This window comes from Plectropomus leopardus, chromosome 13 (genome assembly GCF_008729295.1).
Source record: "Plectropomus leopardus isolate mb chromosome 13, YSFRI_Pleo_2.0, whole genome shotgun sequence".
Taxonomy (NCBI): domain Eukaryota; kingdom Metazoa; phylum Chordata; class Actinopteri; order Perciformes; family Serranidae; genus Plectropomus; species Plectropomus leopardus.
Window position 1 is genome coordinate 21,110,261 of NC_056475.1, and position 26,827 is coordinate 21,137,087.

The following is a 26,827-nucleotide window of genomic DNA, read 5'->3' on the forward strand; positions in this document are numbered from 1 at the left end:
CTTAATTAACCTTCTCTTAGTCTATCTAGTGAGCCATATTTTTTTAAAAAATCTGACACAAAATATTATTATATTTAACATTATTATTATTATTATTATTATTGTTGTTGTTGTTACATTATATTATTATGATTGTTATGATTATTATTATTATTATTATTATTATTATTATTATTATTATTATTATTATTATTATTATTATCATCACTGTTGTATTTATAACTATATACCTAACTAATAATATGTTCATTTAATCCTTTTCTTGTTTTGTTTTTGTTTTAACACTGAGCCTCATAGGACTTTTGCCTTTTTGCTTTTGCTGACGTCCACATATACTCCACATGCAAATTACTGGTTTTGGTTTGAATTTCAAAATTAAATGAATGAATAAATAAATGAACCATCACAAATGGGATTTTGCCAATGATGCAGATAGATCTGCAAGTACCATGCGTTAACATACTTAAGAAAAAAAATATATGACTAACTAGTTTGAAACCAGCAGAATACAGATATAAGGCACAATAAACTTGGTTTACTACAGTCATTAAAACTTTACCACGAAAAGATTAATTTAATTAATCTTGTCGTTTTAAGGTTGCAATAACTTCACAAAATTATGTAAATATAACTAAATTTTAGGTAAACTTAACAAGTAGATATAAACTACAACTAAAATATATTATATGGCCTTTGCCTACCAGTTTTCTCTATTATTATCGTTATTATTATTATTATTATTATTATTAGTAGTAGTAGTAGTAGTAGTAATAGAAGTGACCTAGTATTTTTTTATTCTTTTAATGATAATCATTTTATAATTCAAGACTCAAGCTGGACAAATATGTATATATATTTACATATATGAGTGAACTGTAGGCCTACAGGTAGGTTATAATTAGTATGCAATAGACAATATTATTATTACTTTTGCTATTTTTATGTTATTATTGTTAATAGTAGGCTATTGTTTAGATATGTGTGTATAGTACAATCAGAACATTACAGATACTATTATTGTTGTTATAATTATCATCATTACTATGCCCTGTAGTATCTCTCCCCTTGCTCTATGTGGTTGTAGTGGGCTTATGGGAATAATGTATAGGTAGGTGGGTAAATTAGAGCCTTCACTGTATGTATGTGTTTATGATTGTGACTGTTATTTTGTATTGTACTGTGTGTTTTATGTTGGACCACGAGGTGGTTAATCTCAAGGGGCTAACCGATAATAAAGTTTAAAAAAACAGGACTAAGTTATATTTACTTATATTTTCAGGGCAACCGGTTTCCTAGATATTTTTATATCAACTTGTCAGATTTTACAGTTTGACTGTCCCCATCGATGCAACATTCAGTATATTTCACAATGTAACTTCTGTAAAATTGGATGTCTAAATCAGTCCCCGTCAATCATAAGCGTAGGGATGCGTAGGGTATGCGGACCCACCACAGCAACCACAAACCACCGTCTGGTGAACCATCCTTCTTGTGTGTGTAGTCTGCTCTGCACAGGCCTCGATGCTCTGCGCGCAACAGCAACGCCGCGCCGCGGCCCCGATCAGGAAGTGAATTTGAAGAAAATAAGCGACTGTGGAGGTAGAATGACATAGAGGGGGAGAGGTGGGAGAGAAGCAAGCGGAGAAAGAAGAGACGAACGGAGGGAGGGATCGACCCTGTTTCTGGACCTCTATTGAGCTGCTCCCCTCTTGGACATACTGCACCGCCAAAAAATGCTCATAAAGGAATTGTAAGTAGCTATGTGTGTGCGTGAGTGTGTGTGTGTGTGTGTGTGTGTGAGAGAGAGAGAGAGAGAGAGAGAGAGAGAGAGAAAGAGAGAGAGAGCGGGTGATGTGTGAGCGGTTATCCGTCTGGTTTCGCAGCGCTGACATTGTGTCCAGAGTGGAATTACAAGAGTGCGGCCAGGGTGATGTCGACATCCCGTATCTGCTTGACTGTGTGTCCGTCATCATTTTTCATGCATATGAGACTCCATCAGCCCCAAAGTATCCACCGAATAAACCCGACAGATAATAAGGCTGGCGGCTGTAGTTGCATCAGCAGCCGGCGCAGGCATGGCTGTGCCCTTCACATTTTGCATCACGAGCCCACAAGTGATATGATAGGCTTTCACTGTAGCGGGTTGATAAATGTCCTTTGCTCTGGTGCAAAGAAATAATAAAAGAAAAGACGGATGCTGTAGAGGAGTTGTGGTGCTGAAGGAGAAATGGCTGGTGTAAGCCGCGCCGTGGCGTGCGGTGCCGTGCCAGCGTCCATCCCTGTAAAGCCGCTGTGGCCATGTTATTGATCGCGCGGTGAAGGTGAAACGACTGATGGAGCATTCCGGCATTTACCTCCGGAGGAATGGAGATGGCGAGGTGTAGGTGGACCCCGGGTGGGGTGGGAGTGGGCAGGTGCATGTGCCGGGGAGGTGATTGTAAAGCTTTGGCAAAAAATGGCGAGATTTTGGCGCACCAGTCAGACATTTGTGAGAATTTGACAGCTGGGCCGAAGGGACGGGATGGCACATCAAGTGGGACCGTGCGTGCAAACAGAAAGATCTGGGGGATTTTTTAAACACGTTACTTCAACACAGGCCTTCGTGTGCTGTGAGGATAACTGAGGCCTACTCAGAATCAGCTGGTGGTTATAGGCCGATGGATGCAGTTGAATTGGGGTGATATTGGCCTTCAAATAAATAATCTGATATAATCATTCTTCTCGGCTTCATTCAGCATGGTGTTTCATTCATTTTTCATGCTCTTACTGGTGTCAGCCTGTACACTAGACTCATTTTGCCTAAAGGATCGAGGGAGCCACCTGTAAAAAAAAAAAAAAAGTCTGATTTTTTTCCCACGTTTTGTGTGTTTAAGGATGATTTTGCCCTCTTCTCTTTGAAATATGTAAAACATATGCAAGTATTTTCAAGATGATTGTAGTTTCATCATTTCATTACAATTCTATGACAAGGTCAGAGCTGGTACTGTGAACTGGCACACATTTTCAGCAGCCTAAAATAACACTGATCTTGAAATAAATCTATATTGATCAAAGTCTGGCTTAAATGGGCATACATTAATCACTCATTATTGTCTTGATTTCCCATGTTTTCAATCAATTAATGGCCCAAACGCCCAGAATGAGAGTGATGGCATGGCTAAAGATCTGAAGTGATTAGGGAGAGTCTGGGTCTCAGCAGTCTGCCTGGAAATTAATTAAATTGGTCACGATTAAATGCTGAATGCATTTATACACGCTGTCAACACACAGGCACACACACCAAGATGCCATTCCAGGGGTCAAGAGACAGTGAACTGATCCATGTACTACTGTTGTACAGACAGTTTGGATTTTTTTTTTTAACTGCTCACCTGAGCCACTGACCTAAATCACTCCTGGTCCACTTTTTCTCCATTTCCACGTGCTTTGGCTGGTGAGCAGCGGTACAAGAGCCACTGTAAAATATACAGCATGACATGTTGAAGAGAACGGGGAAAAGGCAGTGAAAGAGTAAAGACTGACTGGAAAAGGGACATGATGTGAGGACAGAGAATAGGAACAATGCAGGAGAGAAGAGGGGTGTTTGTTTTCTGAAGCAGCAGACACCTGATCTTCCTGTTAAGACCTTTAGACCAAGGAGATTTGTAGAGTGAGAGAGAGACAAAGAGAAAGAACTGAGGTGACTTTATTCCTTGTTTTACTTAAGCTTAAATTCTACAAAGTACTTACATTTATTTCTTTTTTTAGCTTTAACCTTATATTAAACCTCTGAAACCTAAGCAAATTGGCTTGATTTCTTTCAAAGACATGCAAAGAAGGCAATGAGCAACTTAACAAGAAATGGCCAAAAAAAACAGCCAAAAAAAATAGCAAGAAATTAATTTAAAAAAAAGAAAATACTTGAAAAAAAGCATGAAAATAAAAATTAAATTAAAAAGAATATTTTTTTATAGTCTCCCCTCAGCTAATTTTCAAGTACTTTTCTTGTCACCTCTTACAATTTTGACATCAGACAATTCTTGCTAAGTTGCTCGTCACCTTTTTTCTACATTTAAAAAAAAAGATAAAAACAATTTTCTCAGGTCCCAGTGGTTTATATGCTTGTGAAAGGCATCTGACCATGGTACAACAAAACTGATGTCAATCCAGATTCTAAAGGGTTAACATACACAAAATAGTTATTTTGGGAGATCTGTACTTAAGTTCAATCATATTTGTCATTTGACATTCCAGACAGTTTTCCACTCCCTCTGCCTTCCTTGCGGCATCTGGCCTTCCATCCAATGTCTGGCTGCGACTCAGACCCAGATTACATTCAGCTGCGAGTGGGATGCGGGATTATCTGAATTTGGGCATACATCACACAGTTACAAAACAATCAACAAAGATGCATACTGTACATGTGCATTATGTACAACAACGTGCACAAGGGCCGGAGTGCAGTGTATTTAAGATGCTGCATGCAAAATAGCCCAAAAATAGTGTTTGTGCACATGTGTACAAAAATGATTCTTTCCACACATGCTTATGTTTTTCATGTGTAAAGTGTAATGGGGCCACAGAACCAAAGATTTCCTTAATTTCCATAAATGTGCAACATTTTAATTTTGGGCTCTCTGTCACCATCAGTAACTTTTTACCAGTAATGTTTGTTTTTGTGATGCTATTTTTCATTATCCTTTGTACCAGGCTGAAGTAGGCTGAATAATTTTAATATTTATTTATTTTAATTCTCCTGTAATTTATACCAACAAGCTGCAGGAAGAGGTTCATGACTTTACATTAGGTTACACATTACATTACACATAGGAATTACACATAAATCAACACATTAACCTACTTTTTTGAGTTAACTTGTTTTAAAAAATGAAACACTGATCAGATCAGATTTGAGAGTTTGTAGCAAAATACAGGCGACTAAACTGCTTGTGCTCTCTGACATTATACATGTAAATTAAGGAGAATTTAATAACAGGAGGGTTTTGTTTTATTTTGCATTATAGTTTTCACTGCATTTATAATTGAATACTGAGTCCTTTATTACTTTTTACTTTACTATTTGCATTTTGTCTGTAGTGCAACATGCAAGATAAGCACTCTTAGGTGTATGTCTCTTACCAATATCTTTCACTGTAGTGTCACTGGGCCCGCTGCCACCCAGTCAAACTGTGCACAAAGACAAATTTGCTCTTGGCTCACTCTGAACGACTACTGGCAGGGATGTCATTTTGTTGGTGGTGTGGGACTTCTGTGGCCAATTGTTAGCCAGCTCCTTTTCCCAACACTCTTTTGTAAATATAGTGGTGAAGTGGAAAAATGTTTGACACAAAACAAAATATGGCAAAGGACAGCAAAGCAGGGCACACAAACTACATGATGCTATTTGTATGCACACAGCGATATTTCGCAATTGGGATACGAGCGTCGGGGAGTTCCTGCTAAAACACCCACCTGACCAATCATGAGCGACCCCATTGAATGCGAGCGCATGGATTGGCACACACAGCTGTCAGTCATGGTGGAAAATCTCTTTTTTGTATAATTTCATAACTTATTAAAACCAAACTTATCCAAAAAAACAAACACTTGCGCAAACATAAGGGTGATAAGAACTACCCTCAGTGTCAGAAACCATCTCTGGGAAAAATTTATTTGGCGTGTACTTTGAATTTTTAGTTTGGGTTGTGTCCCATCCACAAACATGGAGGGGCGGGCTTAATGACCTATATTGCAGTCAGACACCAGGGGGCAATGAAGATTGAAAAGTTACAGAATTGTCATGTTGTCCATACTTATATACGGTGTATGGTCTGAGCACTGAACTGCGGCCCTGCAAGATTTTGTAATAACACAGATGGGGTCACACAGACTGTTGCAGTGACTTAGGGCATTTTCACATCTGCCTTGTTTATTTTGGTTGAATCGAACCCTGGAGCATCTAGGTGTGACTGCAGTAACTGCGCTTGGGTATGGAGCAAAGCAACTTGTATTGACCTCTGGTTCAGTATGGTTCCTCTGTGGAAACAGTATGTTCCTATCTTGATACAGCACAACTGGAGGAAGCACCCCCCCCCCCCCCCTTTTCTTTTCTAAACCAGCACCTAGAGCCAGCTGAATTGTGTGTGTAAGCTACTTTGGCTATAAAAGAGCAAATATTGGTGCTAAAAAGGTGCTGGCTATGTTGAAGACTACAGGTATATCTGATTGATCTTCAGAAGTATTTACGACTGATGAGCATGTCACAGTTCACAGGGATTAATGCATGCCCTCTTGAAATGTTGTGATATGGCAGCAGTGACTCCACTACATCAAGACATTATTTTCCAGCCAGAGCCACACCTCATTTACAAATTGTATAGTTTGCCTAAAGTCATAAATCAACAATATAAAAAAAAAAAAAAAAAAAAAAAGACGACTAGAGCCGAGATCAATCCACACAGTTGTCCCTCCATTGGGAAACTGAAAGTGGCTCATTAATCTTCGTTTACATCGGGGATTTTTCACGCCTGGAGATTCTGAGCAGTTTCCTCGTACATTGCAGATTTTGGTTTGTAAGTTCTGCCTTGTGACAAGCCCCCAGGAATTGCACCATGCTTTGAAGCCAGTTTTTGTAGTGGCAAAACAGTGGAATTACAACTACCAAGTGCATCATGTGATGCCACAAGGCCCAGAAAGACTTTTTCCTTTAGATCTAATTCATGAAAGAAATGCCTGTCAATCAGTGGATACTTCCTTTTGAGCATCACAGCCTCCGCAATATGACTTCTTTCACCATCAGAATTTGATCCATTTGGTCCAATAACAGTTTGAAAGTGTATAAGAACCACAAGATTAAATAATTGTATCCCCATTCAAGTTAGCGCAGCACTAAACTGTAAGTAGCCAATGGCGAAGTCTCTACTGCAGTGCCAATCATCTGAAAATTTTACACATGCCACTTAAACCACTTTTGACTTTGTGTGCCACTGCGCCACCACTCAATATTGTCACAAATTGGTCCCTGATATGTAACAGAGCAAATGACCTATAGACTAGGTGTGAAAATACCTTTACTTTACACTATTTATGTCCAGTACAAATACTGTCAGCCACATGAGTGGTCAGATTCTATCCACTAGGAGGTGCCGACCCGCAGAAACATAAACAGTCCATCATTTGTTGCAACTGTAAAAACTTTAAACAATTAAATTAAAAACTATAAAATCTGAAAAATGCCATAAAATGTAGAGAGCATAATCAACGCAAAGCTGGGTTTCAGCAGAAATACCAACATGCTGCACATGAACGAAACCAGAATCATGAAGAGAAGAGCACTTACAGAGCAAAAAGCTTATCCCTTTGCTCTTAGCAGTGCAGCTATTGTAGTCTTAGATAATGGTAATGTTTATTAACCTACAAAGTTTCCTTAATGGTAACAAAAGGTTACATGATCCCCCCCCTCCCAAAAGATGCAAGAAAAAATGATAATCTTGCACCTTACCCACACTCTGTCTTGATTCTATGAAATGAAGATAACAATAATGATAGCCTATTAAAAATCATTGTTGTCTCCTCATATAAAATATAAACTCTAGTGGGGGCCTTTTTAGCAGAACTGCTCAGCCTGAAAACCAGGCTTCACAGCTCAGTTTTTGCATTCTGTCTCTCTGTTTTCCTGCTTCAGTGAAGCATAGTCTCATCTTCTCCTCAGAATAACAAAGAAATAGATCATTTATTCTCTCCTGATGACTCAGTGTCACAGCGTCAAAGTGAAATACGTGAACTTCATTCTTGATGGCCTGTTTTTTGTTCAGTTTGGAATCCATGTTAGATTTTATTATCCTTTAATTATTGCTTCTAAAGGATGTATCATGCTAAAGAATACAAAAGTGGCCTTGTCATTTACTTTGCGAAAACCTCAAAGGCAGTCTACTCTTTGCTCTTTAACAGGTAAAATGCATCTCAAAAGAGGTAACTTGTCATGACCATAACTGTGTCATTGTCATGTAATGTCCATATAGCTAATGAACTCCTTATTACAAATCCCTGCAGGTTTACTTTAGCTCAGCTCATCATGGAAAAGAAAATGCATGTTTGTCAGATAACTGGCGTCCAGATCTGTATTGAGCTAAAGATGTCAATTCATGTTGTCAGCATGTCACTCACGGGATTTCTCTAGGCTAATCCAGTTCACAGAGAAAGTTCATTATTACCAAATAAAAGCATGATGAATGTCGTGACTCAGTAGCACAGTTTTTTGGGCTTTTTGCTCAAGCAGGGCAGTACAGAAAGGAACCCTTCATTCAGCATTTGGGGATTTTGAATAGCTTAGGTGTAATGGATTGAATGAATAGTCAGTATAGACAGACAGTACTAGAGACTTAAAGGGACAGTTCACCCCCAAATTAAAAATACATCTTTGTCCTCTTACCTGTTGTGCTTTTTATCAGTCTAGAGTGTTTTGGTTTGAGTTGCAAAGTGTTGGAGATATCGGCCATAGAGATGTCTGCCTTCCCTCCAATATAATGGAACTAAATGGCAATCCGCTTGTGGTGCTCAAAGTGGAAAAAAAAAAAACATCTGAAAAACTCAACAGCAATGTCTCTGTACATAAGTAATGATCCTGTTACTCAAGATAATCCAAAGACAGTGTTGTGAGCATATTCATGTAGGAACTCTTTGTTTTCTACTGAAATAAAACTGCCTATGGATCACTCCGCTACTGTATGAATTTTTTTAATAACTTAACTCCTTCTCCCTTCTCTTACAGTCGAGTGATTCTTCCTATCTCTGTGGAAGAGGTAAGTTTCATTTCATTATATTTTATAGTGTGTGTGTGTGTGTGTGCGTGCGTGCGTGCGTGCGTGTGTGCGTGCGTGTGTGTGTTAGCTAAAATGGCTCAAGGCTCAGCTTTTGTTATCTGATTTTTTGGTTCAAAGTTAAGTGCCTGCCTTCACTAAAGCTGCTCTTTTGGAGTGGCTTTGGACTTTAATATGTGTTTACATTTATGTCCTTGTGCACACACAAAACCTTTCATATTCTTAACAGTGATATATCACATGTCCACTCTATGCACAGAAAAAAATGCATCAGGGATCACCTTGTGAGCAGAACTCGTCATCATGTTGTTAAGAGGCTTCAAATCAGATAGAGCTTTGAACCGACACAGTCAGCACAGTCTGTCCTCGTCCTCTTTTCTCTGCGTATCCCCCTGTCCCCTCCTATCCTCATTTCCATTGCAGTTTGCTCTTCTATTCAGACCTGCATCGTAAATGAGTCACCTGAAACTACTTCCATGACTTCCTCTGAACGCCCCCTGCAACCTCACGGTCTGCCTCATATTTATGCACTCACTTACATGAGCGTAATATACTTTTTGACGTTTGACTTGTGCTGTTTATTACTTACAAATAAATATTGACTGCTGCAGCCAACAAGCACTTAATCTGCACTTACACACAACAGCTGCAAGTGTTAGTGCAAAGCACAGCGCTCAGAGACACAATAACCGAGACAGTAACTGCCTTTGATGCATTGTGCCACGTCAATGCCACATCAGCCACAGGAGTTCAAGATGCCAGATCTGAGAAATTTCTTGTGACTGCTCAGATCTGCTCTTGTATATTTGTGTATTTTATTTTTCATTCCAACTTAAAACCACATGTCCCTGATTTCTTCCCCTTGCATTTCCTTTGGGTCATAGGAGCTTTAGATCTATACATGTTGCCTCTCATTAACTGTCTGTCTTTGTAGCCCTTATCTTAATTGTATCTCTACATAATAAAGCAGGTTTCCTCTAGAGCAGAAGGCCCAGAAATTGTGTGATGGTCTGCTTGCTACATCACAATTTGCCCCTACCACATAGCGCTTACCACTCCATTTTGCATGTTCATGTATAGAGGTAAGGTTTCCCAATTTGTGCTGGAATAAGTGGTAGGATGAGGTATTAGGGCTACGTGGCCCTCCAAAGGGAGGTTTTTTAGAGGCACATCAAGTGTTATGACAAATGATCGTCAAGTTGGCTGGACAATCAACAAAAGAAACACACAAATGTATTGTCTTTGTTAATTGGGATTTTAAAATTACGATAAATGTCGTATTAGGGTTGTACCAAACTCAGAATGATGCCGGTCGAATGGGATTTGGCTATGCAATACAAATATTTGATGATTCATTTTGTTTTTCATATAAAGTTTTTAAGTTTGAAGGGGCTCCGGGGAACGTTCAGTGTGACAGCGGCATTTGTGTAATAAAGTAAACAGGCTAAAGGTCATAAATGTGCAACAAAACTTTAGATATCAAACAAAAGCAAGAGACTGTCTCATTTTTAGTTGTTGTGAGCTGCAAATTCACCACATCTAAGCAGAAGGTCTCTCCTCTCTCCTCTGTACTGCTGCCTGCATATCTGCAGCTCTCTGTTCCTAAGAGTAACATGAAAGTACTCACTCCGCAGCAAAATCTGGGGACCACAATGTCTTTAGAAGTACACTGCACAGCACGCTGACTAGCGAAACTAGAAAAAAAAAAAAAAGCTTGATCTGCAGCAATGTCACTGTACTGAGGGTCTCTGATTGTTGATTAGAATCTTCAACTTTGAAAGAGCAGCCCTACGTTGTAGCCTAGTTTAAATATGTTTCAATGTATTATTATCCTCATGCTTTATTAAAAACATGACAAAAGAAATTGATTGTATGCCGATGTCTCGGTAGCTAACGTTACATTGTTATTGCTGATTTATGCATGACAGTCCCGCATTTTGGCATATTTTCATGTCTCATTCATCCCCTATTTGGTGGCACATGACATCTGAAATTCAACTCAACTCTGGCAGAGAAGTTGCTGCACTTGTTACTGCTCATCTAATCTTGTTGCAGATTGGCATGGATAAGGAGCATGAGTTGCAAATGTTAGCTCACAGGGCACCGGTGGTGGTCTGCCTGATTGTGAACAAATCACAAGTGTCATCAAAGCGGCTAAAGAATGCGTAAAGCCCAAGAAAGAGCAATCACCACAGCAGAAGATGGGATATTCGCAATGTCAAACAACACTCATCGCGTCTACCAGACTACTGATAACATATCAGGGTCTTGAAGGGTTGTCCCATTTCTTTGGGGAGGATTTCAACCAACACCCCTTGTAGGCCTTACTCTTGATGTCTGGCCCCTCAAAACTGGTCTGTTCTAAGGGTCAAAGGAGCACTCAAAAATGAGGGAAAAGGATGAAAATGAGAAATGGGAATGAGCCTAAAATGTGAGCAACAAAGCCTGAATACAGTTGAGTAACATCCCCTGTCTCTTGAACCACGTGTCCCCCCTCTGCTCTTGACTCACGTCCCTCCAGAGCTTCATCTTCTCTCTTCTCTGTCTCCCCATCCACATCCCGACTCTGTGAAGCAGCAGCCTTCCGTTATTTGCCACCAAATCATACTTCGGGTGTTGTGGTTCAATCCATCATCGATTTGATTTGATTTTCGTTCTTTCAATTCTTTCACTGGTTAAATTTAATTCTGTAAAAAAGCACAACACTTGTATCCTCCCTCAGGATGATATGGATTCATCTCTTTGAACAAAGGTTTTATTTTGGGGAAGAACATGTTGAATGAGGCGGTTCCAGCTGTTGAAACCCCTGGAGAGTTTACTGAATCGAATTTCCTGTCTGTTAACTTCCTCCCCTGGAGCTGATTTGAACCCAAAGCTTTGTCAGTGTTTTCTTTTTGTGAAAGAAGAAAGTTCTGGTACAAGTGAACATGGACTCACCCCACAAGGGCAAGGTTGAATTATATTTGTCCAAAACTGTTACCCAGGAGGCTTTGCTGGCCCTGCATCCCATTTATTTAGTTGGTGTTTGCAGTGTCTGCAGCAGAACATTCTCTCTGTTGCTTTTCAGGTTTGTCTAGTAATTCAATCATGGTCGCAATCATGGTCGCAATCATTACTTCTAGCCAAAAAATCTTGTTCACAGTATGTGAAGGTCATGTAAACCAGTTCTGCACCTCTTGGTCTTTGTCTTTGTGTCTTTCATGGCTGTTGCTGTGAGGAAGTGATCTTTAAATACACATAAAAGGTCAAAAGATAACAGTTACAAGGAGCAGGTTCTGAATAGTGACTTTTCTGTCCATTGATGCTTTGGTCGCATTCCTAACATTCAAAAGTCCTAAGGTACTCCACAGTCTCACAGAAATGTCTTTAAGACATGACCTCTTAACTAAGCCTTCACATTACATGGTGGTAGGCAAGAAGTGTGTAAAAATTACATGCAAATATGAAAACAATGACAATGCAAATTCCATTATGAGCGTAGTTGGGTTTTTTTTGTGTGTGTGAAACAGTGACAGTTTGGTTAGGCATAGAGAAAGAAAGTCACTTGGTAAGGTTTTGTGGCACAGGAAATGCTTAAGGGAGTAGTTTAAGAAAAGATGGCTTTAGTTAGGATAATTACATATGGGATACAAGTGACGCAAAGTACTTTACATATATACTTTATGTATGTATGACATAATGATGCAAAGTAGGCCAACAAACATAAAGAACATACATACAACAAACATGCAACTTACATACCAAAAGTTTGTGAAGTCATGCAACTACTTATCATTTTGGTTTCACCCAGGACACAAACAGCAGTCTCGTGGTTGAAAGTCCATGTTTGTTTGTCTGATCTTTGTTTAAGTCTTTTTAGTGTGTCTTGTAAGTTCTGTAGTGCTGTGCTCATTTTTATATATTAACCATTTATATATTAATCATCACTCACTTACTGTTTCCATATTTTGAGGGGGTGACTAGTGAACTTTTAAATAGTACAAAGTTTTCAGTCTCAAATCCTCTTTGGTTCCAAGATCATGTGTTCACTGGCTATGTTGTTGCTTGGTTATATATGTATAAAAAGGTTACCTTTAATTTTCTCATGGCTTGATTTTAGATTGTTTATTTAGATAGAATAGAAAAAATAACTGTAATCTCTCTCCTGTGAAACTGTGAAATAATTCTGACTACAACTTGTTCCATCTCTGTGATGTTGTAAGTGTGCTGCGCTCTGGTCCAGCTTTGTACAGAGGTTATATGGTGGATTAGAGGTGATTAAGAAATGAAAGGAGCCATTGTTGTGTATTTTTTTTAAACCTGCATGCACACTTGGGACCAGGAAGATGGGGAGTAAGAGGAAAGAGGGATGAAAGGAGGAGGAAGTGTACAGCTTGTGAGAGAGGAAACAAGCCTGGTGCAACAGACAAAAGTTGAGGGGCCAAGAAGACAAACAAGAGTGAATGGAAGAGATTATGAGGATTCAGGGACAAGTAAAGGAGAAGGTCAAGATCAGGAAAAGGATCAGAAAAAGTTAATCCACTATGTAAGACTGAAATACATGAGCTGAGGAAATAAACATGAAAAGAAGATATCTGCATGTGACTTAGAGCTCAGCCATCTACAGGAAAATACAATAATTCTCCCTTTAAACACATTTTCTTCCTCAGTCCAACCTGTTTTATTTTTATTTTTTTTTCAGTACCAGGTGGGCCAGCTGTACTCTGTGGCTGAGGCCAGTAAGAATGAGACGGGTGGAGGAGAAGGTGTGGAGGTGCTAAAAAATGAGCCCTACGAGAAAGATGGAGAGAAGGGACAGTACACACACAAAATTTACCATTTGCAGAGGTAAGCGGTTGTCTGAGAGATTTAAAAGTTTATAATTAATAATGATAATATCACATTAGACTGAGCTTAGTCTCCTCTCTGTTCACTCCTCTCTCCTGCAGTAAAGTGCCGTCATTCGTCAGAATGTTGGCTCCAGCTTCAGCTCTCAACATCCATGAGAAAGCCTGGAACGCATACCCATACTGTCGCACAGGTAGCACGCATGCAGACACACAAGCAGACACACACACACATAAACCTTTGCTGGCACACAGAAATGTATGCAGCATCGTCTTTAAAAACTCTCATGATTCTGAATTTAAGGCTGCATGCAGTTTCTTGCTATGGCTTTGGTTGTATACCAAAAGAAATAATTGTTTTCAACATTGTCTGCCTTTAAGGGTCATTGTTTATTGTAGACAATAAGGGCCTGCTAAGAATAATAATTAAAAAACAGAAGTGAGAGATTCAGTCCACAGTAAAATAAAATAATAAAAAAAAGGTGTCAAAAACAGGCCATAGATTTGGAGTATTTGGATACGCTCCAAATCTAAACAGGGACATCATTGATCTATATATAGGTCAGATAGAGGTCTCAGGAGGATGTCCTATCTTTCAAACTACAGCTTTTAAGCTATTGGGCATCATCTCATAGGAGGCAATATCTGCCCTTGAATTTACCCAATCTTTCAGATTTGGGGCATTAGCTATTTTCCAGTGGCTCAAAATAAATCTGAAGGCTGCAGCACACCCAAAATACCTGAAAACTCACATTTTGATATATTTGGTGTCTGAGATCTCTCCCGCAATACACATAAACTTGAATGCACTTTTATGTGTGAATACAACTGATTCAAATGACTTAGAGGTCACACCGATGCTGATCTGTCAAAGAGATTGTCGTTCTCCAAGTACTTCTCTCTCTCTCTCTCTCTCTCTCTCTCTCTCTCTGTGTGTGTGTCTCTGTCACCTTGAAGGAGTAGTTAAATTATTAACTGCATGTCCAGTGAGAAGAGCCATGCAATCACTCAAGCCTTTCAGGCCAAGATCACATACACACTAGCAGCTGCCACACAGCCATCTTTCATACAAACACAGGAGTCAGTCAAAGGCACAACCTGAAATGATACCTTTTTACAAATATAGCAGGCTAATTTCCCTTGACCTCTGTACATTTTCCAATACTGTAAATGCAATTACATTTCTAATATGTTCCTCAGTTGCATTATTTGTTTTTCTTTCTCCCTGTTTGCTCCTGCGCTTTTTCTCATGTGGCTCTGCAGTCATCACTGTAAGTATTTTTGTTTCTTTTACACTTGCAGACTTCCTGTACGTTGACACAAAAGAAACTTTGATGCCCATAGAGGGAGCAAATTAACCTGAAAGTTGAGAAAGAAATTTGATCTATTTCAGCAACACAGCAGCAGCAGCAACAGTCAGACACCGTTACCGTGTGTTTGTGTTAGTATGTGTGTGAGAGTGGGAGACTGTCAATTTTATATAATAGTTTTTTCACTCACTTACATTTTATTTTGTAGATTTCCCTCTTCACTCAGAATTAATTCTCTCTTCTTTGCAGAATGAGTATATGAAAGAAAACTTCCTGATCAAGATCGAGACATGGCACAAACCTGACATGGGACACCAGGAAAATGTAATTAGTAAAGACTGTAATAGGCTGAGGAGGTGCATGCATGTGTTGACCTTTTGAAACCTAGATCAACATCACTTTTTCTTTTGCTGCATTCAGATGCCTTTTACTAATATTTTACCTTTGAAAGCCGATTAAAAAGGTTTAATTCTCTTTAGAAACAAGGGGGAAAAGATAATAAGCAAATTGCAAGAAATTGGTAAAAAGGTGACAAGAAAACAACCTGGAAAATAATGTTAAAAATAGAGAGAGCAAGAGAAAGAATATTAGAAAATGAACCAAATAAAATGTCTAGAAACTATATTTTTGATTATTATAATTATATATTCAAAATATGTTACAGAGTATATAATTTTTTTTAAAAAATTAGTACTTTTTTCAGGTAATTTCCTGATTTGTTTTAGTTTTTTTTACTTTCCTTTTCTTGCTAATTCTTTGCATCATTTCTTTTTAAGTTGCCCATTGCCTTCCTCCTATGTGTTTGGAAGAAATCAAGCACATTTGCTCAGGTTTTAAAGGGTTAAAGCAGCATGAGGATGTTTTAATGTTGCATTTTGGATGTTTTTAAGCATTGCATATGGCAAAAAAGTGCTAACTTTACACCACTAATGATTTTAAATCATACTGTATTTCACACATTGCATGAGTGTTTTTTGTTTATTATGCATTTCCTACTGCTAGCTGTTTAGTTCCATTTCCCATTGCTACTTGTCCTCTAATTAAAATTGCTCTATGAATTCTTGCGTAGCATAAGAACAACCCCTATCATTTCTGTGGGATAGTGTTTCTATATGTAAATGAATATGATCTAAAAAAATTTTAAAAAATGTAAGCATGCAAAACTGATAAAAAGGGCTCTGCTAATTACCAAAGAAATGTGTCACCTATGTACATTTTTGACTTGCATCATAAGGGCTTCCAAAAAAAACAGTTTACCCTGAGCCATGTGCCTTTGTCTCTGTCTGCAGAGACTTGTTCCTGTATCCAGCTGTGCTCTGTGCTTCTGTTTCAGGTACACGGTTTGGATCCAGAAACCTGGAAGAAGGTGGATGTAGTCTATATTGACATCGCGGACAGAAGCCAAGTGGAGCCAAAGGTGAAAACTTTTAGCTTAAAATTCACATTGAGATGGTTACAGTGACCACATCTCTTACTTTTTTTGTGTTACCTCACGGATGTCCTTCATTCTGGTTCTTCTTGCCCCTCTTCAGGACTACAAGCCAGAGGAGGACCCTTGCAGGTACAAGTCAGTGAAGACAGGACGAGGCCCTCTAGGACCAGACTGGAAGGTACAGCGTGCTGTTTTTAATTTTTCAGTTAGTTGAGACACATTTCAAGCTAAGGAATTAACAGAACTCCAACACCATTACTGTTAATTATCAATGTGCAAAATCACTCGCATCAACACTTGTTGCTTAGCAACTATGATGTTTAGTCAGTGCTAAAACACTTGGTACAGAGCGAACATTTGATGAAAATGGACTTTTGAGCCCACTGAGGTCGTGTTTTTCTGGGAATTTGTGGGGTTTGGCAACATCCTAACACATCCTAAAATGAAACTACACTAACAACCTGGTAGCAATTCAGGAATTTGTCCTAGTGTTCTGTTTTTTTTCCTTTTTTCTTTATTTGAATTTTTTAAAAACTATTTAAATTTTACTATTTTAGGCCTACAAACAATAAGGTAAGTAGATAATAATAATAATAAATGAAGGTTTTTAGAGTTTACTGAGCAATGTAATTGTTAGTAGTTTGAATAATGCTTTGAAGGACAATTTAAAGGGACAGTTCACCCTAAAATAAAATATGCATACTGTATTTTACTACTTATTTGTAGTGCTCAATCCAGATTGTTTTGGTGTGAGCTGGTGTTGGAGATGACTGTAGAGTTGTCTGCCTTCTCTCCAGTATAATGGAATAAGATGCCACTCGGTTTGTGGTGCTCAAAGCACTAAAAATACTTTTAAAAAACTCCACAGCAATGTTTCTTTCCAGAAATCATGGCGCGGTAATTTAAGATAATCCACAGCCCTTGTGAACAGTTTTATTCAGGAGCTATTTGTTTTCTACCTAATTACATCCATGAGTAAATGCAGGCTTCCTTTTTTGTGGTGATACAGTTGGCGGTGGGGCAGTAGAGAAAAAAATATTGTCCTTATCCATTATGTGTATATAAAAATAAAATATAATACATGAAACTGCTCACAACAACAAAAGATAATTGTTGGGTGAACTTTAAGCCATCATCTACGGAAATTAAATTTGATAAAAAACTGCACACTAATTTTGAAAATATGAAAAAGCCAATTGATTCAAAACCTTTAACAGATTAAAAACTAAATATAAAGAGAAAATGTTGAGCCTATGCATATTTAATAATCCAAAAATTCTTTGGTAACAATTCAAAAATCCCATTTGTGCACTTGCAGAAGGAACTTCCTAAGAAGACAGACTGCCCACACATGTGTGCCTACAAACTGGTCACTGTCAAATTCAAGTGGTGGGGCCTGCAAAACAAAGTGGAGAACTTCATTCAAAAGGTTTGTTTACAGTTTGGAATGGACATGTCAGTTTGTCACTTTATAATCAATGTGACATCCAAATAGCCCAAAGGTCAACGTCAGACGCTGACGAGGGATTGTTGACGAACTGTTTAACATGATCTTGAAATGTTTGTCCTTGGTTTAATATGTTAAGGACTGCTGGGCCATAGTATCTCATCCCCTGTGCATGCAAACAGGACATGCCATGTGAGCTAATAGTGGAAAAATACTACCCACTATGATGCCATATATACAGGCTGCACCAGCCTCTAGTGGATAAACAGGGTAAAGCAGGATGGAATTAAACATCTCTGATTATAAAACAGCTTGATTTTAGCATTTTGGGTGTAAAAAAATCAGCTTCCTTTCTTCAGAATACAATAACTTTCTCTTTATCCTCCATATGTCGTTTTACAGCAAGAGAAGCGTTTGTTCACTAATTTCCACCGTCAGCTGTTCTGCTGGATAGACAAGTGGATTGAATTGAACATGGAGGACATTCGTCGCATGGAGGAGGAGACACGCAAGGAGCTAGATGAGGTAAGCAAGCGTTTTGCTGTTGTCTCAGACTCCTGAAAGGGGACAGGCTCTGACCTGCACACTCTAATGTCTGAATAAGAATGTGAATTATCATTCAGCCAAAACATTTCTGCACATTATTTGTTTTTCTTGTGTGCTTCAGATGAGAGTGAAGGACCCAGTGAAAGGGATGGTGGCTCTAGAGGACTGAGGCTGTGTTGGACCGTGAATGCTGCTGCTCATCAGGTGAGAAGAATCGGAGGAGTGACATTTCATTGTACCTTTATGTATTTTTTGAAGGTCTGTCTGTGTAGAAACATACCTTTAAATAGTCCTCTTGGTACCCGGCATATCATTTCAGGTTTTGTTGAAAACTATTGAGGAAGAGTCAGACATTTATTATTATTTGTCTTGTACACACACATGTACTGTAATACACTTTTTGTGGGGAAAAAAGTACACTACAAGGGACGTGTTATAAAGCATAAGTAAATAACATTTTCATGAAATAAATCTTTATGTTGTGCTTCTTACATCCCAATTGTTTAAATTGTGTAAAAAAGAGGGAAAAAAGAGTTTCTATTTGCACTTGCCTGTTTGGTGAGAATAGTCACACTGCAGCTATTCGGCTATTTACACTCATCCCCATGACGCATAATTGTGGATCGCTCTGGGTGCTGTTATGGCTTGTACTTGTCACATTGATGCGTCAAGGTCGGAAGCGTTCAGGATTAAGGAAAAGAGGTCATGATTAGTGCTAGCTAATCTCGGTTTTCTCTGAGATTAAAGTGTGAGATTTACAAGAAAAAAAATCAAAAATGTGTTATTGGAGAGTCAGGTGACGCAGTTAATGGAGGGAATACGACATGACGGGTGAGTGCGTCAAGCACAGGACTTTCACACTGGAGATTGAGTCACGTGTGAGTCAATGCTGTTTTATTATTTTAAGATTTAATTTACATATTATTCTAATTTTTTTATGATGTATAAAGCACTTCAAACACTCCAAACTTTAGCAGAATAGCTTAGTAGACCCGTTGATGTAAACGTCATATTTGGACTTTGCGAGGAAACCCACAAATATGTACACGCGAGTGTAAATATCACATCAGACAGGAGAAAGCACCTCTTGTTTATACTCTTATCTCTTTCATTTTTCTCTTTCAGACCAGACTACCCAGACACCAGCGGATTCACATCCTCCTCCTATTCCAACTGACGCAACATCTGACCGGCCGGTCCAAACACCCTCCCTCCCCCTCCTCCCCTGGTACAATCTGGTTTTCAGGGACCTGGACCCAGTAAACTCCCAGTTTTAAGCTGATCTCCTCCACCACACCCCACCTCCTTCAAGTCCCATCCATCTCTTATTTGTTTACCATCCAGTGTCCCCATCTCATTAACTGCTCTGAGGCCTCCAGTAGCAACACTATAGATCTTGTCAGTCAGTCCTCTCTCTCTCAGTCTCTAAACCGTTCTAAACTACAGAGAATAGTGTCATTTATCTCTGCAATTTAGGATTTATTTCTATTTAAGATATCCCAATGGTGTATATATACAGTATACCATGTATCGGGGAGCTGAATAATTGTATTGAAATATATATATATATAAATATAAATATATATAAATATATATAAACAGGGTTTTTAAAAGGATTTTGTCCGTAAGTTTGTCTGTGGATGTTTATTTTTTTCCAGACCAAGCTGTATCTGCTCAGTGTTGAGTTTTGATCCTGTGATTATTATTCTTTTTTTTTTTGATTTGTCATAATATCTCCTTTTCTCTATTCGTGTCATGCTTTATGCAGTGTTTCCTTTTGTTGTTCAAAAATCAATTTGCGAGTTTATGAAACCGCAGCTGCAAGGTTGGGATTGTGCTAAGAGTGTTATGTTGTTTCTGCTATACTCCACTATACCTACAAGATTGGATTTCTTCCCAGAACCTCCCTTAATATGTTGATGCGTTCATTGGCTTTTCTGCTGCTTTGCGAGTTTGTGTGTGTATGTGTGTGTGTGTTTCTGTAGCATTGTAAGGTCTCAAGATGTTTTTCACTTTTCTCTCTCTCCAGATCATTTCTAGCTCCTCAGTTTCATCAGGCTGTTCAAACAAGCCGCTTGAAAGTGCAGTAATTTAAACAAACAGTCATACACACATACAGACACAGATAAGGACAGAAGTAAAATGCATCATTCTGCAAAGGGAAAGGCACACGATATCAGCCATGAATGAGTCTGCCTTTCTATGGACTTCACATCTTTTTAGCTGCAAAACTTGTTATCATGGCAGTGTTTTTAACTTTTGCAGCCTTCATGGATACACAACTGCTCCTGTTCGCTGTAGATAGATAAATGGGTATTTGAAGGTAAAACTTCACGTGATCCGCATCAGTTCTTGCCCTGTCACCCATTCTGTCACCTCCAGTGGATAAATGGTCTTATCCAGCGATAGCAATAACTACCATGACTCGTTGGTCTCTCCTTTTATCATTGCAAATCTATTCTGTTTGTTCCGATATCCTGAAAAACAGTTTCAGTAACGCAGAGCCCAAGCTGAAAGTTAAGGATTGTTGCATTGTTGATTAATTATTTATTAAATGCTGGTTTTGTTGTGTTTGTCTTCAGATGAGGCGGATCTCTCTCCTGCTGGATCTGAAGCCTGTTACGTGTAATAGTGTGATTTTCTCGGTAATTGCATGAGTGTACATGAGTGATGTACAGTAGCGTGTCTTTGAAGAGATCTGATGCTGGCTGGGTAAAGAGGGGAGGAAGTCATGGAGCTAGAGGAGTGATAACAGCAGGCACGTGTACCTTGTTCCTCCTGTTGACGTCTGTTTGGCCTCCTTTGTCCTCCTTTGTCCTTAGTTACTTTGATTATCCTCTTGTCCATCTTCTATTTGTTTTTCCTCCACGTATTTAAACAGTGTGGACATTTAAAGAGCAAGCAACAGATAATGCTGAAGTCCAAAACCATTATAATGATTTATAGTGATCAATTGCAGCAATAGGCAACATTTGGATAGAAGAGTCACGACCAAAAAAACTGCCTTCAGAGCAAGTAGATAATTATAATTTTCCCTTCTGTTAAAGCACCTAAAGTGCAAGAAAATGATTAATTTCAGATCCATAAGTACATTTTTGGCACAGAAGATGTTAAAAGTAGCATTTTGCACTATTATTAACTCCAGCTTTTAATAACTTTTTTAAAATTTATTTTTTGAGTTTTATTTAGTTATGTTTTATCATTTTATCGATCTGACTAGTCTTAAGCATAAAGGACAGTTAGACTTAAGATATGGTCAGAATTTTTGTTTAAAGATGAACTAATGTTATGAACAGAATATGAAGAGGTAACAGACATTATGTTAGACGTCTATGTAATGTGTTGCAGAGATACACTGAAATGAGCATGCTAAGCAGCTAGCCGCTGCCCATCCTGTCATGTAATTAGGGATGGAAGTAATATTCAGTATGGTGTAGTATTGTAATATTTTGCACAGCAACATTGTATTGATACACGGATGCCAAATTTAACTTTTGGTAGCCAACTAGAATAACATAATCAATTACTTTTAAGTAGATACATTTTGCTGCAATAAAAATGAGTGAAGTGAGATGAACAAACTGAAAACTATCTTAGTAGATAAAAAAGTTGTTGACAAAGTTTGCCTTTTGAATAAAGTTAATAAACTCTAGTATATTGCAATATGTGGTATCGCAATATGCAATAGGATATATAGTAAACGTTTACAATCTCAATAATATTGTATTGTGACTTAAATAACTTCATGTATCATTTTATGGGATAATATTGGAGTAGTGTCATTGTACAATTATTGTTCGAGCTTATAGATTTATACGATCTGTCTTAAGCCCAAGCACATAAGCCAATAAATCCAGATTTCTTTTATTGGCCATAAGGAAACTAAAGGCATAAAAAGGGCCCTTAAAACCTGCTCAGGGGATTATTGGCAACTCTTTAAGCATAAAAGTTTAGACTTGCTTCATCTGGTGACACTTTTTGTCATGTCACTGTATATCTGTTTGTCAGATTAAGCTTATAAGTCGTCACTGCGAGACATTTTCTGTTGCCTCCTCTTTAAAGACAACCCTGGCCCTGGATGTCCAACCCTTCCACCTGTCTCTGTGTCCATCGAGCATCTCACTCACTGTGGTGGGGCTACCAACTGAATCATGGAGATTTGTGGATGTACTGTATGTATTGACCTTGTAAATAGTAAATAAATTAATGTAGATGAACACATATATATAGATCAGACTGTCCTGCCAGACCTACAGCACACCCTCCTTGACACTCGATCCTCTTAATCCATCACTAAATATTCAGCATCCCACAGACAGAGGTATTATTGTGAGGAAATGTAGAGTTATAGTTACTGAACTTTAGTGCTGATAAGATTTTTTGATGAATAATGTTAACTGTAGACATTGAAAAATCTCATATATTGTTCTAGATGATTTTAGAAAGCTCCAGCAAAGCAGTGAAGAGTTGCTGTGTGATTTGTAGTTGGAGGGGAAAAAAAAAAATTAAAAGCAAAAACCCTGTTCACAATTTTCTCTCCTTCTCACGGTCTTCCCTCACAGGGACCACGTCTCATTGGCAGGACAGTGTATAGATATATATTTTTGTTCTGAGTGTTGTTGTACCTCTGTTGTCAGTCTCTGAACTACACTCAATTCTCTCACGGAAAAGGAACATATTTCGGCAGCTTGGGTCAGTTCATTGATCCACATAATTAGCTGATGGTGTCAGCCCTACAGTAAGTGGAGCCTCAGTGCAATTTAGATATCCCTCTTTATGGTTTGTGATGAGAATCGAGGGGGAATTATTCTGAATTTAGGAGCACTGGGTGCTGCAGGGTTGGAGTTATAGCTTCACAGAAAAAAAAGACTATTAGATGTGGTTGTTTGAAACTGAGCCTGAAGACATCATACATACTTGTGAGAGAACATGGTTTAACAGAGACAATCTCATAGATATCTGTTGTTAGATTCCTCGATTTATAATCAGAATATGAAAACCAAATGATTTCACAATCCCCAAACTGTTTTTAAATCTCTCTTTCTCTCTCTTACTCTCTCTCTCTCTCTCTCTCACTCCTGTTAAATTGTCTCCTGTTTTTCTTTCTTTTATTGTGAATTTGTGCCTTTTTGTCATCTTATCTTCCAATAACACTACTGTACATTGGAGACGTAAAGAAATGAATAAAAAGAAGCAAAGCAACTGTATGTATGTTGGATGTAAATGTTTTGTTTTCTTTGTTCTGTATGTACTGTAATGCAATCAGTGATCTTCTCACTTAATTACCACTGACCTTTTTCACAGCAGACATTTTGACTTATTAAGCAGGAGAAGCACAGGTGTGGTGGTAACATTTACAATGACTCCATTTCATTGAGTGTCGCAGTAAGCTGTTACAGTGAGACAGCGTGCACAATACCAAGGCCTCCCCTAAGTGGAATGCAGTCGTCAATACCCTAGTGCTTTTCCTTCTTGACAAATTTCGTGTTGTCATTTCATGTAATGTAATATAATGTGGTGGGTAAGAACAGAAATTATACATGTACAGGATCCTTGAGTAAGAAAACCCATGCAGTAATTTCCTACAGACACAGGAAACCTGGTTTTCAATTGTTAACCTCTATTAATCACATTTTTCAATCACATTTTCAATTCCATTATTTTGCATTACAAAACTGTTATGAAGTCCATATTGACAAGGTAGGCTAAAGCAATTATTACCAGGTTTTCTTGATTAGGAAGCAAATAACAGCCAAAAAGACAGCATGGGACTAGCATATTCATAGGGAGAATAAAACTTCAATAATTTTATTGTTGGGCTGGTTACTGGTAGAGGGCAGAGTGGATTGAGACTAGACAGGTAGGCAGAGACAAATGGCAGAGGGCTGGCAGACTGAGCAGGCTGAGCAGTTTTGGAGGAGACATAATAATGTGGTAAAGAGTGGAGGTGAAGCTTGGGAAGCTTAGGGAGGCTGATGAGGAGATGAGTTGCAGGTGAGAAGTTTCACCAGGTGCTTGATTGCAGTAGAGACAGACACACAAAACACACACACACAAACACAAACACACACACACACACACACACGCACACACACACAGAGGGTGGGGGGGGACACTGAGTACCTGAGTACCGTCTGTAAAGAGGACAATCGTGGGTACCCATATATCCCATTTTTATTTCGATATCTTGAGGTCAGAGGTCAACCGACTTCTGTGAAATGATCATACCATTTTTCCATCACCGAAATTGAACCTAACTTTTGAGCATTACCACTGAATTCCTGAGCTCTTCTAGTTTAATATGATACTGGTATCATCACTCGAGCTTTAAAACTCAGCCAGACCAGCTTCTGAAAGATAGAATTGTGGTCAGCTGATTGACGCGATTTTAAAAAAATTACGCATTCTGTACAGACCTTAATCGCATCACGATTAACGCATCCACATTGATAGCCCCCACTGTAAGTTTGTTCATAACAGATAAATAATAAAGCAATTTACTGGTGGATTTAGGAGTAAGTATGCAGTTTCATATCTTTGGCAATATTACCTGAAAGGTAGTTTTAGTTCATCGATTTAGTTATTGAGATACAAAACAACCGAGATTTAGCAACTAAGTGGATCAAAATAATGTACGAGTTTTTACTGAACAATAACAGCAGTGTCCTGCTGCCATGCAAGAAAGAAACTGACCAGTATCAGGTAATAAAGTGGAGGGTTTCTTGTTATAATATGAAAATATCTTGATAAAACATGGAAAACATCTTGTTGGAACCAAAAAGTTTTCATGTTATTACTTGATACTGGTCAGTTTTGGGGGGTTTTCTTGCGTGACAGTAGGACGCTTCCATAGACATTAAACGTGTTGCACTCTGAGTGTTTGAAAGACTAGAAAGGTGCTTGGAAAGCAATAATTCAGTGGATGTTAGAGAGGAAGATTTAAAAAGGTTTTCTTCATTGATCCATAGACGACAGATTGGAGGTTGATTGGAGTGATTGGTTAGAAAGTAACAAAAAACATGTACATTTAATTCATAAATCAGTCCATTGATTAAAAGTTTGAAACCAGAAGGGCACCCAGAGAGTGCAGATGCCACCAAGACTTATCTTGTAATATTAATGAAAGTGAAAATTTTGCGTGTTTTCTCCACCCAGTGATTAATGGATTCTTCCTTGGCCAGTTCTACACCCATAAACCAACTTTCATGAAAATGGGCTAGTAGTTTATCTGTAATTTTGCTGACAGACAGAAAAACAAACCAACAAATCAAGCAGAAAACATAACCTCCTTGGATGAGGTATTTAAAAGTAACTAAGAAACAGTAAATAACTGAAATGAATGAAAGTAAATCAAAGTGTAGAATTTAAATAATTGTCTTGGGCCTCCCCAATGTATGAATGAAAAAAAAACCAGCAGCAAAAAGCAGCGACACATGCACAAACACTGTCGGCAGGGTAAAATTAATCAGGTTTGGATGGCAAAGATTACTTTAAATCCTGATTATGAGGCAGAGGAGGGGCGAGGACAGAGAGCCACTACACATTTTGTGAGATGCTGATGAGACTCTACACAGTGTGTGGGTGTCTGAGAGGACATGTTTTGAATCACAAACCTTTATGTACATAATTTGGCTTACAGAAAAGAAAAAAAAAATCTTTCAAATTCAAATGTTCTTTCTCTCTCTCTAATCTTACAGGACTCAAAAACAGAGTTGGTCCTGGTTTTAATCTGTCATGTCATTTTTTCCTGAAGTAATTACTTAACATTATGTGTATAAATTATAAAGTATGTTTAACTGCTTTCTTGCAGGAATTTAGATGACAAGATTGAGACCACACTCATGTATGTACGCTGAATAGAGTTAGCAGCCATTTAGCTTATCTTAGCATAACGACTATAAAAACAAACGGATGACGGTTCAACTGGCCTATAAAACATCGAGCACACTATCAGTAACTTACAATGTGCTCTTGACAGTTTTTTTGAGTTTTGAAAAATATCTGTCAAAATTCTTTATGTTTGAATTATTTTAAATCCTGACCCAAGAAATCCAATGCTTCCAACATTGGTCATTGCACTTAAGGAGACATTTCAGGTTTCACTGAATTTTCTTTAAAATAGCTCACCGTAAAGCAGAGAGCACCCTACACATTCCACACTGTTATGAAAGTAAAGGATTATTTATGAACATACAAAGAAGGCTTTAGTGCAACAAATACCATGCGTCATGGTGACACTCAATAAACAGACATGTCCATTCATAATTAAGATAATACTTTCTCACTGGGTTGTTAACCAACCTGGGATAATAGCTTGATCCGATGTTACGCTTTAAGTCCAGAGCAGGTTTTGTGAGGCAGCTTGCACCCAAAAGGGGAACGGCTGAGAACAAACGAGGGAACCAAAAAGAGAACAAACAGTCAAATAACGGGACTCACTGTAAGAAAGCAGATCCAGTCTCTGGACT

The 26,827-nt window shown here is 38.3% G+C and overlaps 1 protein-coding gene across 1 annotated transcript; it reads left to right on the forward strand.

Annotated features, from left to right (window-relative positions):
- Positions 1-1,539: 1,539 nt before the first annotated feature.
- pitpnab (phosphatidylinositol transfer protein, alpha b) lies at positions 1,540-21,499 on the forward strand. Its single transcript, XM_042499026.1, has 12 exons — positions 1,540-1,750; positions 8,750-8,780; positions 13,480-13,625; positions 13,727-13,818; positions 14,888-14,895; positions 15,184-15,258; positions 16,268-16,351; positions 16,467-16,544; positions 17,685-17,795; positions 18,216-18,338; positions 18,481-18,563; positions 19,485-21,499. The coding sequence occupies exons 1-11, from the start codon at positions 1,734-1,736 to the stop codon at positions 18,526-18,528; spliced, it is 813 nt and encodes a 270-aa protein (XP_042354960.1). The 5' UTR covers positions 1,540-1,733; the 3' UTR covers positions 18,529-18,563; positions 19,485-21,499.
- Positions 21,500-26,827: the final 5,328 nt, after the last annotated feature.